Here is a 13221-nt window from a genome sequence, read left to right on the forward strand (position 1 = left end):
CCGGCTAAACAATGGCAGAAAACGTTACAATAAAAAAATGATAATAGAAAAATATAACAAGATAGAATACATAATAAGCTCCACAAAACATTACAAAATTATTGTTAGATTTTTCCTTAGGATAGGCTGTATAAAATAAAAACCATTACCTCCCAACTTTACCTTAGCTTATAAAAAATATTAATAAAAAAAAACAACATGTTTTAAAGTGGCAACACAGATAGCCATATGCCAGTATCACAATCTTTCTCAAAATTATACAGTTAACTGACTATTTCTACAATATTGCGGGTTGTAACCCTTCCTGAAGGAATTTCTGTTGGTAAATCTTTATAGAAAATTTAGATTTATATGGTGTTCCCAAAAGGATACGTAGTGTACAGGGAGTCCTGTAAGTACTACGACAAACTTGAAAGGAAAATACATAGTTTCGGGGCTGATCAGTCAGGGAAAAGTAACCTTAGTAAAAGTGTCACCGTTTCTAACATATTGATTGAGGTTAAGCTTGCGCATATTTATTTCTAAGGGCAGTGGACGAGAACACATCAGTTTCGTGGTACAGAGGCAATCCTTCATCCTTCAATGTAGCCTCCGGTGGTTTGTAATCCACATTGTAACTCGGGTTCAGAGGATGTAGAAGACCAAATGCGGTGACAGAAGACCTCGCTTCATCGTTGCCAAGCGCGTAATGAGTACCGTCGCCAGTTCTGAAGATTCTACGTTCGACCTGAGAAAATAACGGTGATTTGTTTAATGATGTGTCATTAAGATATTGCGACCGTTAAAATGTTTACCGTTAAATTTAAATCTTAATTTAAAATCAATTATTGTAAATTAGATTAATGGCAATCAAGTATTACTTTCTTCATTATCATATTTTGTTGCTGTTTAATTAATCAATTTAAAATAGCTTTTTTTGAGTATCGCACCTTAGACCTTTTGAATGGGGCGACGTATATTGTAAAACATGGGATGACGATAATTTTTTTACTACTACTTTCCATAAAATAAGCTTAGTATTTAATTCAAATGATTATAATTTAATTATTAAGGTACTTAGAGAAGTTTACTTAAGTCTTACCATTTCTGGAGACGCCGTTTTCAAATCATAAGCGAGGCCAAGTTTCTCGAAAATTCTAATGAAATTCGCCGACTGATTGAAGTGCATACTGAGTTCAGCTGCCTTGTAGTCCCACGGGAACGTATGGTGGTAGTTGTGCCAGCCTTCCCCAAAGCTTATGAAAGACACGAACCAGGACTCTACCGGCTGCAGGTTCCTAAAATAATAACAACTTGTAGTTCCTTTCACTCATTCATTAAATCATCGTTCAGTGATGGAAATCCATTGTTTGTAGTAACCGCGGGTGGTTACAGATTTAAGTTATCGAAGTAGATTAGCAAATATTTACGTCACTTATGATCACAACTGGTTTGACACGTAGGAGGACCTGGGTTCAACCCCCGGCCCTCCAGACTTGTGTTTTCTAGAGTTATATGGTGGATTTGAAACTTTATTTATTTATTTTATTTACAAATTTGTGTACACAGAAACATAACAAAGAAATAAAGCATTAAAAAGAAATGTAGTACAAAGGACTACTTATTCCAACTTGGAATTTCTTTCAGTAGCTCCCAGTATGATCAGAAAATTTATATGATAGGCAAATCAAGTGTGCACAAAATAGATAGGTAAGATAGATATCATATACATATATAATTTGTGTAGTAAAAGAGTAACATAACCCAATGGTTTAATATAAAACATTCGACCAATTTGAATTAAGACCCTAAGTTACAAACTACACAATAATTTAGACATAACTCACTTATCGTACGGTCTAGTACCATAAAGATGAGCTGCACTATTCACAAGCCAGGTTCCATTCAGTTGTATTACGTAGCGGAAGAAGTAGCACACCAGTAGCGCCTTCGTTAATGATTCTCCGAAATAGTACCATGGTACGATTATGGGTATTAGAAATGCTATAAAGAAGTATAAGTAGTAGTAATATCTGAAAAAGAAATATTATTGTTTTAGTATAATAATAAGGCTAAAAATGTTTAAATGATTTTTTTTTTTAAATCAAAATTCCGATGTGAGCGCTTTTTTTACATAATCTATGACACTCCTACCATTTAGACGAATCCAAAGAAACCTCATATGTTAAAACCCTTTAAGGCATTTGGGTTGTAGAGTGTGCCTAAGAAAGAGATATACATATAGTCCGATTCATAATTAGGTGTCCAAAATGTAAACAAAGGTGTTGACCTACCAAGAAAATATGTGTCAAATGGTAGTTTCTTATTTTTGACAATATTAAATTAATACAACGATAAAAAATTAATAATCTAAATAATTTAAAAACAATTCACATTGTCCAATATTTATATTAATTCAATTTCGTTCCATACAGTAATAATCATAAAAAACAAGGTTTATGGTAGAAATTTAAAATGTGATAATGGTAACACAATCAGAATCCAAAACATTCTCTGTGTAAACAATCAACAATCTTGTGCCGTCATTTTTAAGTTTCGTAGCTGATATTATTCATTTTCGTGATTGTGATCAAACTCAATGTTTTCTAGTTTTTATAGCGCGTTTGTTAAATTGTGTATAGTTGTTAAAGTTTTCGTTTTTCGTTAAATTTGCTAAAAGTTTTTGTGTCTTGTTAATTTTGACAGTGACATTTCTTTGTTTACATTTTGGACACCTAATTATGAATCAGACTATAGATACACTCAAAAACATGAACAAGGATAGCTCAGGAAGACCCAATTGACACAGCAAATTTTCAGAAAAAGAAACAGTCTTTTGTTATTCAGTAGAGACATGGGCAATAGTTGCAACGTAGTCTTTGCTATTTGGAGTTGATTGCAGATGTTAATTAGCGGCAGGTATCGTCCAGGTCCAGTCCACTTATCGTCAGGTGGGCTGCATTTCCGTTTTCTTCTTCAAGATTTATTAAAAAGAAACCTAATGTTTTTATGTATTACTTACTCCTTCTGAAACATGACCATCCAATCGGCTTCAAGATCACTCATATCTATCCTCTTTCCAAGCTCCTTTAAGCAGGGATGTTTTCTCATCATCAACCAGCCGACGTGACTGAAGAAGAAACCTCTCTTGGAGTTGTGGGGATCCGCATCGGTATCCGAGTAGCGGTGATGGAGACGGTGGTCACGACACCAAATGTAAACACTATTCTGAAAGATAATTACAAAAGTAAGATAACACTTTGCAACAACGCACGATACCATAGTAATATATTATGGAAATGTGTATGACGCTATAGCGAAAAAATTCTAAGTATATGTCTGACATTTAGATTGCAGATTGTTCTACCAGTGGAAACTTTATAAGGTAAACAATAAGCGATGGAAACTTTAAAATGTAAACAACAAATTTATATACCACCGTACAACCAAACATGCCATCGTGTTTCGTTCTAATCATTACAGTAGGAAAAATGTATGTATAATGTTATTAATCTCGTCAATCTATGCAATATTTTCTAATATTTGACAATTATATTAGGCAAAATTTGTCAAATTTCGATTAATTTAATTAGATAAATTAATTATTATGAATGAGAATTAAGTAACGGTTACAACATTCTTTTTCATTAGGTAGGTATATCATAACATTTTCGGCATAATTCTAATGTGGGATCATTAGAATACTGCCTGCAGATCTTATAGGTATTTGGCTTAATAGGGTTGTTAATCTTAGCAATGTTAGTACTTACATGATATTTTCCAGTTTTATAATATTCCTTACATTACGAATAGTTTAAGAATTAAGAGATTGAAAAACTTCACTTACCTGTCCGGCAAGAGTTTGGAATACGATAAGAATAGCCTTAAGTAATGGAGTTGCCTTAAAAGATCTATGTGCAAATAATCTATGAGCTCCTATAGTAACACCTTCTGAGCTTGTAAATAGAAGTACGATAGCTAAAAAGAAAAAAAAATCTAAATTATTACATAAATATTTAAAATATTTATATTACTCTAGTAATAAAATAATTTGCACAAAAATTATATATTTAATCTTACTTACTCCAGAGATATGTTTCAAATTTTATGCCTCCAGTTATCACTATGAAAAATCCCCATAAAGCTAAAGTATGTAGAATTATAAAACCAATAACATTTTTCCAAACTAATTCATGTTTGTAATCGTAATCTGTTCCTATTTGCTTTGCTGTTAGTACAAAATTCTTATTTTCAGTCCAATAAGATTGTTTTAGATTTTCCACGGCTTTAGAATCGTATTCACTTTTAATTTTATCCGACTTATCAGCATTTTGAATTGCCATTTTTTTAATAGATGCTAGGATGTTTCTGTGACGAATTACTTCTAACTAATGAGCCATCTGATAAACTTTTATATTGTATAGCCTTTTTTAAACAAACAATCATTGTCTTTGTTTTAATGAAATTGATTTCCTTGTGTAATATAAACTTGAACCAATTGGTTTGTATGTTAATTGAGTGTGTTGCGTCGAAAAGATAATTTTATTGCCCTCAACCTTGCTTTTATGTGTCCCTTTGTTGATTTGTTGATTAACATGCACATTTTATATTGGGATCACTTAGTTTTGCATCCTTTGAGTCCTAGGTGAGAACGCTCCATGAAACTTGTATATTTCCCATACCGGGTGTGGTATCAAATCAGAACACCGTAATGCTTAACATTGCTGTTATTCAGAAAGAGGTGTGGCGGTTGTATTTATATGTGTAAATAAAGTGTCGTATTAGCCGTATCCAGTGATATTCTAATGCTTGAAACGCGGTTACTCAATTGAGGGCTAGGGGACTTATTAAAATATAACAGTTCAGGAAAACATCGGTAGGAACCATGCACAACAAAGAGACCTTTAAATAAATCTCATAGGTATACTAAATGGGGATTGGTAGACCTAATCCGCACATGGCTAGATAGATTATGGCTTTATTCTTCCCATTCCAAGAGGAGACTCGTGCGCAGTTGCAGAATACAGGGATGATGATGATGTATTAGCTTTGTTACATGATTGTGTGTCATTGTTTTAACGACATGTACGAAACACCGAACTATAATTGGATAATCAAGAAGAGTACGCTCGACTGAACTCCGATGTTCGTTGCAGCTTAATTAAAATTTCCTTGTGTTTCCTTGTTTCATTACGTAGAACCGCGTTGTAGATCAACATGACTATTCTCATAAGTAAAAGTACATGCATAAAATGAATAAAATATGTGTCTATATGTGTTTATTAATACAAATTGTGAGGAAGGTTCATATTGTAATTCATTGATAGTCTCGTATTGTTAGATTGTTCAAAATATCGTATTTTATTTTCAGGTGAACGGACATATATCTGGTCATATACGTGCACATGCAGTTAATAATTCTTGTGGTGAGGAATATCGATAGCTTAAACACTTATATGGTTTCTGATCATTAGTTTAATTTAAAGGGTTCATGAATTACAGAGGATTCATCGGTATAATGGCTTGTGTAGGATATGTAGTGCAATGATCTACAAACTTCAGGAACGTATTAATATTAATAGCATCCGTAATGGGTGACTGCTAGTAGCTCTTAAGAGCACGTAAGCCATTTTTCTGGAATCACTCAATTGTTATAATTAGTTAACTGACATCAATTGTTATTAGAATGCTTACGTACGGTTTGAAAAATATGCGTCACAGATAGCAGTATACACGTTTTTTAACAATTCACACAAGAGCAGTTTGATGAAGTACGCTACAGGCCGCCCTCAGTTTTGTAGATTATACATTTGCACATCAGTATAAATGGTTGCAGATATGTTATGCTGGTACAGTCTCAATAACTCCATTTACTATCAAGCCATTTTGCCATGACAACGAAGACATATGTAGGTTCTTTGATATTCTTTGCCTAAAAATACTTTTACTTGAGGTCTATCTTACTGTGTTAAGTCGAGAAGTGACATTTGCTCAGCAATTGGATGATGATGATGATGATCAATGATGATTAGTAAGTATTGTGTTATATCACATAGAATGCGGGATTGCCGGTAATCATCGTCGTATCGTTGGAGGGTCTACGGTGGAGCCCCATCTGTACCCGTGGCTCGTATCACTGATGCTTGGACCGAAGCTCCATTGTGGGGGTGCGATCATCACAGATCTCCACATCCTGACTGCCGGCCATTGCATCACTTTTGGGTTTGTATAAATTGCGAATGTAGTATCTGGTACATGGGGATACACAACTTTTAAATTTTGGTGGCTATTTTGGTGGCTACTGCCAGCCATGGACATCTGTAATTATTAGCTCCAGATAAGATTAGATTCCTACTTGAGGTCGGCTAAAGATGTGCCGCTTCCCCTGAGGATTAAGCTGGAACGCCCCGGAAAAGTTTGTCTCCTTTACCATACCCTTCAACCAGAATACAGCAGGATAATTTATTAGGCAGAGGCAAATTTAGTAGGCAGTGGTGATGACGCCAAAGTCGAACCACAGGAAGGTTCTACCATCTTCTAAAGATGTTGGTTAGAAAACTAATTAATTAATTACGCTTAGGGTTACTTTACTTACTTCAAAATTTTCACGCAAATAGAGTAGCTACATAGTTAATTTTCTTTTACAGGGTTCATTTTCGTGACCTAACGGTAAACGTAGGTATGCATGACCGACTGGCCACGTCGTACTCAGTATTGCACGTGACCAACGGTGTCAAGCATCCAAAATTCACATCCAATGCTGTCAGAGATATTAATGACATAGCATTGTTGACGCTCGATAAGAAATTGAAGTTCACTGATAAAATTCGGCCCATCTGCTTGCCTACTCCTGGTAATTATATTTTATTAATGTTAGTTATCCTTATTTCTTTCTTTCTTTTTATCTTTGCATAGTGCGTTATAGTCCACGCCAAATTGCTAGTCCGCTTTGAAGTTGTTGCGAGCAGGTGTAGTCATATAATTTGCTATGGTGACGCGATTCATTTCTAGAGCGGACTAGCTGTTTTACGCGGACTATACCAGTTTGTTGCGCAAGATGTTGTGGGTTCGGTTTCCGGATAGGTAGGTACTCATTAAAATTAAGAATATGGGTTTCTGTTCTGGATTTGAATCTCTTTAAGACCTAAAATATGAGGAATAGTTCAATACTGCGAGTGTCGTTATTGGCCTACCTACTGCTGGATAGGCTCCTTTTAGAGTGAAAGGAGTTTAGGCCATAGTCTACCGCGCTGGCCATGTGCGGATTGGTGCTCACTGAGTGTTACAAGTACTACACTATATCTTCTCTCCCTATAAAATATTAAATATCTGAATGATAATCTAGTACAAATTGGTTTAATAGTTATCTTGTAGGTACAGAAAAATACAACAGTCCATTTGTATCGGACATAACAATAAGAACAAGTTTAGAAAAACCCAGTTATTTTTAAGTCACAATTAGACATATTGTAAATCATTATGTGAAATTTAATTACTAGATATGAACTTCGAACACACGGAACTCACGGTGGCTGGATGGGGTAAGACGCGGCAGGGTGCTATGACGTCATCGCGGTTCTTACTGGAGACTAAAGTGAAAATTGTACAATCGCCAACGTGTAGCAAGTCCACCATATACAAGAACAACCTTGTTTCTGACACTATGATGTGCGCTTATAGTTTAGGAAAGGATGCCTGTCAGGTTAGTCTAATAGTAAGAGAGATTAGAAGTTAACTGTGTTATAAAAATATGGTCATTACAAAGTGTTTCATACAGAAAAAATATTTACTTATAAATTTTCATTTTTTTCATTCAAATATACATTATACCCCTATTTAGTTGAGAGTTGAAATATAATTGCTACTGACAATTAACTTTACGGATCTAGGATGCATTCCCAATATTATGATTTATGACGTAATAACTACTTTACAGGGAGATAGCGGTGGACCTCTTTTTGGGACTCATCCAAAGACTCGTAATAAGAAATGGTATCAAGTTGGTAAGTATTAGGTATAAGATAATCCAGCATAATTTTCTAGTTAGTGAAAGGACATTCAATTGTAGATAAATATTTCAAAATTAAATATTCATCTAAAATTTAAATGTTTTATTGTCTCTCTCTATCTGTGTGAAGTAAATTTAATGTATATGTAATTTCTGTATTGTTTTTAAAGGTATTGTGTCTTGGGGAATTGACTGCGCCATGCCAGATTATCCAGGTAGGTAATCTTGTTTTAAATCTGTTCTTCTTCGTACAATTTCAGCGCGCTGGATACCTCAAACCTGCTGGTCCCATTAAAATAGACGATCTTGAAAAAAACAGAAATAGCTTGCAGTTCAAGTGGCTACCGACATACCCATATATTTGTGATTACTCCCAGATAAGAGTAGAGTATTATTTGTGATCGGCCATGGATGCGTTGCTAATCCTAACTAAGTTGAAAAACCCTGAGATATGTATGTCTCCCTTACCACACTCTTCAACCAGAACACATAACAGCAGAGTTATTATAAGACAGAATTAGGTGGAATGGTGGTGCTTTAGGAGTCGAATCATAAAAGGCTCTACAATATTTTATTTATGCCTTATACTTACAGGTGTCTACACAATCGTGGCAAAATATTTACAATGGATTAAGAACGAGACGAAATCTGGAACATATTGTGTTTAAATGTCAGCAATATTGCCATGAAAAATTCCAAATATTTTTCATTATGTTCGATTAGATGTACCTATCAGAGATCTGATGAATGGACTTTTGTGTGGCATTTGTAATTGTAATTATTATATACCTAATCAAAAATTAATAGCAGTATCAGTAATAGCAGTATAATATAATCGTAACATAACGAAATAATTGTTTATACCATAATAATATCTATTATGCATATATAAATTGATTTAATGATAACTATTGTAGAGTATATATTAAGTTAGAGAATATATTTTTGTAGTAAAATTGTTCACAGTATCGAAATGAGCGAGGTTTTCTTCACCTTATTCCAATGTTTAGTTATCTAGTAGGTGTACTACGTGACGAAACTATTGTCCTTAGAAAATAGAGTGTACCTACATAAGTAATAAGAGTACATCGTGTTTAGGACAAGGCTGTTAGTATTGTAAGCCATGAGGCGAGCCACGTGGTCGTCGCGTTATTGAAATTTACAGTTTATTTTTGTAAGACCGTATCGCCTAATGTTATGTAGTTACAGTTATATACATTAAATCCAAAATAAACCGATTTTATACGCATTTGTTATTTTAATGAAATATTGAGCTGTTTCCTAAGATGCCGAACTTGAAATCTGCATTCCGAATGTGTGTATATCTTAATCTTTCGCGCATAAATGAGAAGGACATTACAGCATGGATAATTTGTGCGATACAAACCCGTGTAAGGCGTAAATAAGCGTCACATATCGATCGTTAATACAGTGAGTCGGTGCACATATGTACAGTGATTGTTTGAAACTGTAAAATGCAAGCGAATATTTTCGTACTCGCTATCATACAGGTATTTATAAACATATACCTATTTCTATTAATATTTTGGGAGACACAAATGAATAAAAGTGAATTATTTTTGTAGGTGCTTCCGGTTTGGGGCTTCGATTGCAGTAAGAATTTTTATTATTCAAAACGAGCCGAAAGCTCTTAATGACTTAATCCATATAGATTGTCATTAACCTATATTGGTTAACCATAGCTTAATCCATATACCCACATTTGAATAAAAATCAAAACGTGTTTTTTGTCTGGTTATATAAGTTAGAAAATGTGTTTTTTTAATATTCTGGAATTTCAATTGAATCACGCTGTAATGCAATGCAGTAAAAACAAAGATTAAATATCCATAAACAACTTGTACATAAATGAAATTAAATTCCTATTTTATTGTTTATTTGGTATGCGATCGATTTCTGTTTAACAAAATAATAGAGCCAACAAACTCTATCAGGTATACTTCATCAATGATAAATATATCGAATAAGATTTTCATTATTTTTTGAGTAGGTACTTAGTTAAAGTTTCGTAACACTCGATTAGTTTGCCCCAATTCTTGGAATAAATTGAAACATTGTGTATGAATGGACAGAATGTGGCAAGCCACCCGCCGCAATAGCTTCGATGAGAATTGTAGGGGGTCGGAGGGCAGAGCCTCACTCGTTCCCTTGGACTGTTGCGATACGAAAAAACGACCGTATGCATTGCGGAGGGGCACTGATCACCGACAGGCATGTACTCAGCGCTGGACACTGCTTCAAATGGTACGAACATACATATAAAGTAAAGTACTTTTAAAAATCTAGATATACAGTACGGTCTGTGGTAACTTTACTGCAATAATAAGCTGCTAGAACTTTTTCTCGTTTAATTGTAGTTGCGCCAATGCCACAAATATTTCTCATCAAAGTATTCCTAAGTAGGGTTGTGATCTAGTTTGAAAGGTGTAAAGCAGCGAAAAATTCACTAGACGTTCCAACTTACTCCTCAATGGTAACATCAAAGCTGTAATCGAGCTCAGGTAGGACTATAATCTGGGGTTGACTGGAGATATCCATGAACAGCGCATTGGCAATTGTTAATGTTAATTGTCCTGATCTCAGATGAAATGTATCATCTAAAGAAAGGGCCTATTACACCTATGGGTCATCGATTATTTAAGACTAGAGTTCTAATTTTCTTTTCTTTTGTTTTCTTGGAGTCAATAGACACTATCATTAACCTATCTGCTGGTACGCAAGTGTCCTCTATTAGGTATGTCTATATTTGCAGGGATAACATTAAGAATTTAGAGGTTCTTATTGGTCTTGACAACCTGGACGAATTGACGGATGTTGAGAGGAGGAACATAACCAAAGTTGTAATACATGAGAAGTTTGCTTCCTCGGCAGTCAGAGATATACATGACATCGCTGTAGCTACTTTGGACGAGCCGGTTGTTTTCAGACCCACAATTTTGCCCATATGTCTGCCGGAGCCACGTAAGTTCTGTCATGATGCATTATATTCATACTTCCTGACTAACATGTGACCAATTTTGACGATTACACCCATATTTGAAGCAACTTCTTTAAAACAATCAATTTGTTAAAATATTTTAATTAGAAGTTACAAGGTTATGCATGCATACAAAAATAGGTCGACTTTTAAACATCTATGTAGATAAGTTATGTATATTAGGAAGGTACATTTATGTTAGCCTTGTTGTAACGAATTTCTGGTTGCTTTTGTAAGAGATGTATGAGTAGGCCTGCTGTTCTATTTGGTAGATACCTATAATTTACCTACATAAATATATAACAATACTCACGAGTAATATCATATTATGTAATGATAGTAACTGTTACTTCGTGTATAAAAGCTCGCGTGTATGTGCCTATGTGTGTTAAGTTAGCTACTTTGCTGGTTAATTTTCAGAACAAGAATTCGCCAATAAAGCCGGTACTATCGTTGGCTGGGGGCGCGTCGGCGTTGAGAAATCTTCTTCAAAAGTGCTCCTAAAGGCCAGGTTACGCATTCTCACAGATGAGGATTGTATGAACTCGAAACTAGCGAACCATCTACAGCCCATGATGATGTGTGCTTTCTCTAAAGGCAAGGACGGATGCCAGGTATAGTTGATTGGTATTCGTAGACCGTTAGGCATCTTTAAGTTAAGAAAGCACTTACTACGAAGGCGCGTGATCTGGGTTCTACGTACGGTTCTATGTACGGAAGCATAATTCAATAGGCTATTTACCAGTGCTTTGATAAAATTCCAAATACATGGCTGATTTGTAATGGTATATGCTGCGATAAGTTATAGATATCATGCAGCATACAAAAAATATTTACCTACCTATGTTTTAAGTTATGCCTACCTATGTTATATGTACCTAGGTACATTTGTAAATATATTTGCTATCCCCTATTCCCCTATTCCGAAATATATCATTCAACCGGATTGCCATAACTGAGTCCAAAGTTAAATTTGAATTAAATTTAAATTTAATTCGTGTTATTATCTGTGGTCCCTTTGGATCCGAATTCAACCCCTGCTAAAGGAAAATCCAGAGAACCGCAGAGAGATACTGAGATCCGCAGATTCTAAGTTCCAAAGATTCTTAACAAGTTTAAATAATAAAAATGTCGCTATTTTTTTTAAAACATACATAATTATGGCTGCGGCGACCTCATATCTCCACGGTTACGAAGATACGAAATCATGTTATAATCAATCAATTATTATGTGTACTGTTTCAGGGTGACAGCGGTGGACCTTTGTTAGTATTTGAACCAGATGGAAAATATGTGCAAGCAGGTAATATGTAGAATCATAAAATAATTTGAATGGTTTTATAGCATACTTACTTCATTACAATTAAATATTTTCCTTTAGGTATCGTGTCTTGGGGTATTGGATGTGCTGATGTTAGATATCCCGGTAAGTTAATAAAAAATCGAATAAACCTTTTTATTGGACAAAACTTTTTTCGATAATTTGACTTTTTATACCTAGTGTAAGAGGAATGTCCAATGATAGACTTGAATCCAGCTTGTTATTTTAGTTAATTTCAAGTCATCCACAATGCCCATATTAATATTACATCGTCTTCATCACCTGCCGTTTCCCGCTATTATCCCCTCTTATATGTATATTGTTTTATTACATGAATACGGCGTTACGGCAATTTAAATTATGGCCAGTATTATTTTTCAAGTGAAATGTTTTCAATTATTTATTTTAATAATATTTATATAACGCGATAAAGTAGAATAATAATTTATACCTAACACTATTTTACAATAATATTAAAATCATTTTAGTTTAATCGCGAGCCATAGTATAAATTGTTATTTTTTTATTTCAGGCGTCTATACCAAAGTCAGTCAATACATAGATTGGATTCATGAAAAAACTGCAGATGGAACAACTTGCAATAAAGACGAATAATGAATATTAGATTTAGGTAACTGTGTTAATTTAGTTTTATACCAGTTATGTAATAAATAAGTTATGTAATAAATAAATATTAAGTTATTTTTCTCTCGTTATTTTTTCATTCTCATCGCCGCACTCAATTTATCAATGTAAGTCAGCTGAGTTCGACTTTTCATATTCGAGAACTTTTTTTCCACTAAACTTATTACTTCTATCTAATCTATGACTTCTATCATGAGAATTTCCTAGAGATAATTCTATTTATTTTTCAACCTAATGTTAAATTTATGAACTATATGAACTATAAACTTT

The 13221-nt window shown here is 34.2% G+C and overlaps 2 protein-coding genes across 2 annotated transcripts; one reads left to right on the forward strand and one right to left on the reverse strand.

Moving 5' to 3' along the window:
• Positions 1–365: 365 nt before the first annotated feature.
• Positions 366–4322, reverse strand: LOC140757846 (acyl-CoA Delta-9 desaturase-like). Its single transcript, XM_073093717.1, has 6 exons — positions 4064–4322; positions 3827–3957; positions 3002–3207; positions 1827–2012; positions 1082–1277; positions 366–727 (listed from the first exon to the last, which is right to left on the reverse strand). The coding sequence occupies exons 1-6, from the start codon at positions 4320–4322 to the stop codon at positions 500–502; spliced, it is 1206 nt and encodes a 401-aa protein (XP_072949818.1). The 3' UTR covers positions 366–499.
• Positions 4323–4933: 611 nt separating this feature from the next.
• Positions 4934–12977, forward strand: LOC140742304 (transmembrane protease serine 9). Its single transcript, XM_073073177.1, has 13 exons — positions 4934–5273; positions 5351–5405; positions 6036–6201; positions 6627–6832; positions 7479–7681; positions 7916–7982; positions 8158–8202; positions 10081–10252; positions 10761–10969; positions 11406–11599; positions 12231–12288; positions 12367–12411; positions 12839–12977. Exons 1-13 carry the CDS (start codon positions 5223–5225, stop codon positions 12919–12921), a joined length of 1554 nt encoding a protein of 517 aa, XP_072929278.1. The 5' UTR covers positions 4934–5222; the 3' UTR covers positions 12922–12977.
• Positions 12978–13221: the final 244 nt, after the last annotated feature.

Source organism: Epargyreus clarus, unplaced genomic scaffold (assembly GCF_041222505.1).
Source record: "Epargyreus clarus isolate Ecla_fem2 unplaced genomic scaffold, WU_Ecla_fem_2.2 ptg000005l, whole genome shotgun sequence".
Lineage (NCBI taxonomy): Eukaryota > Metazoa > Arthropoda > Insecta > Lepidoptera > Hesperiidae > Epargyreus > Epargyreus clarus.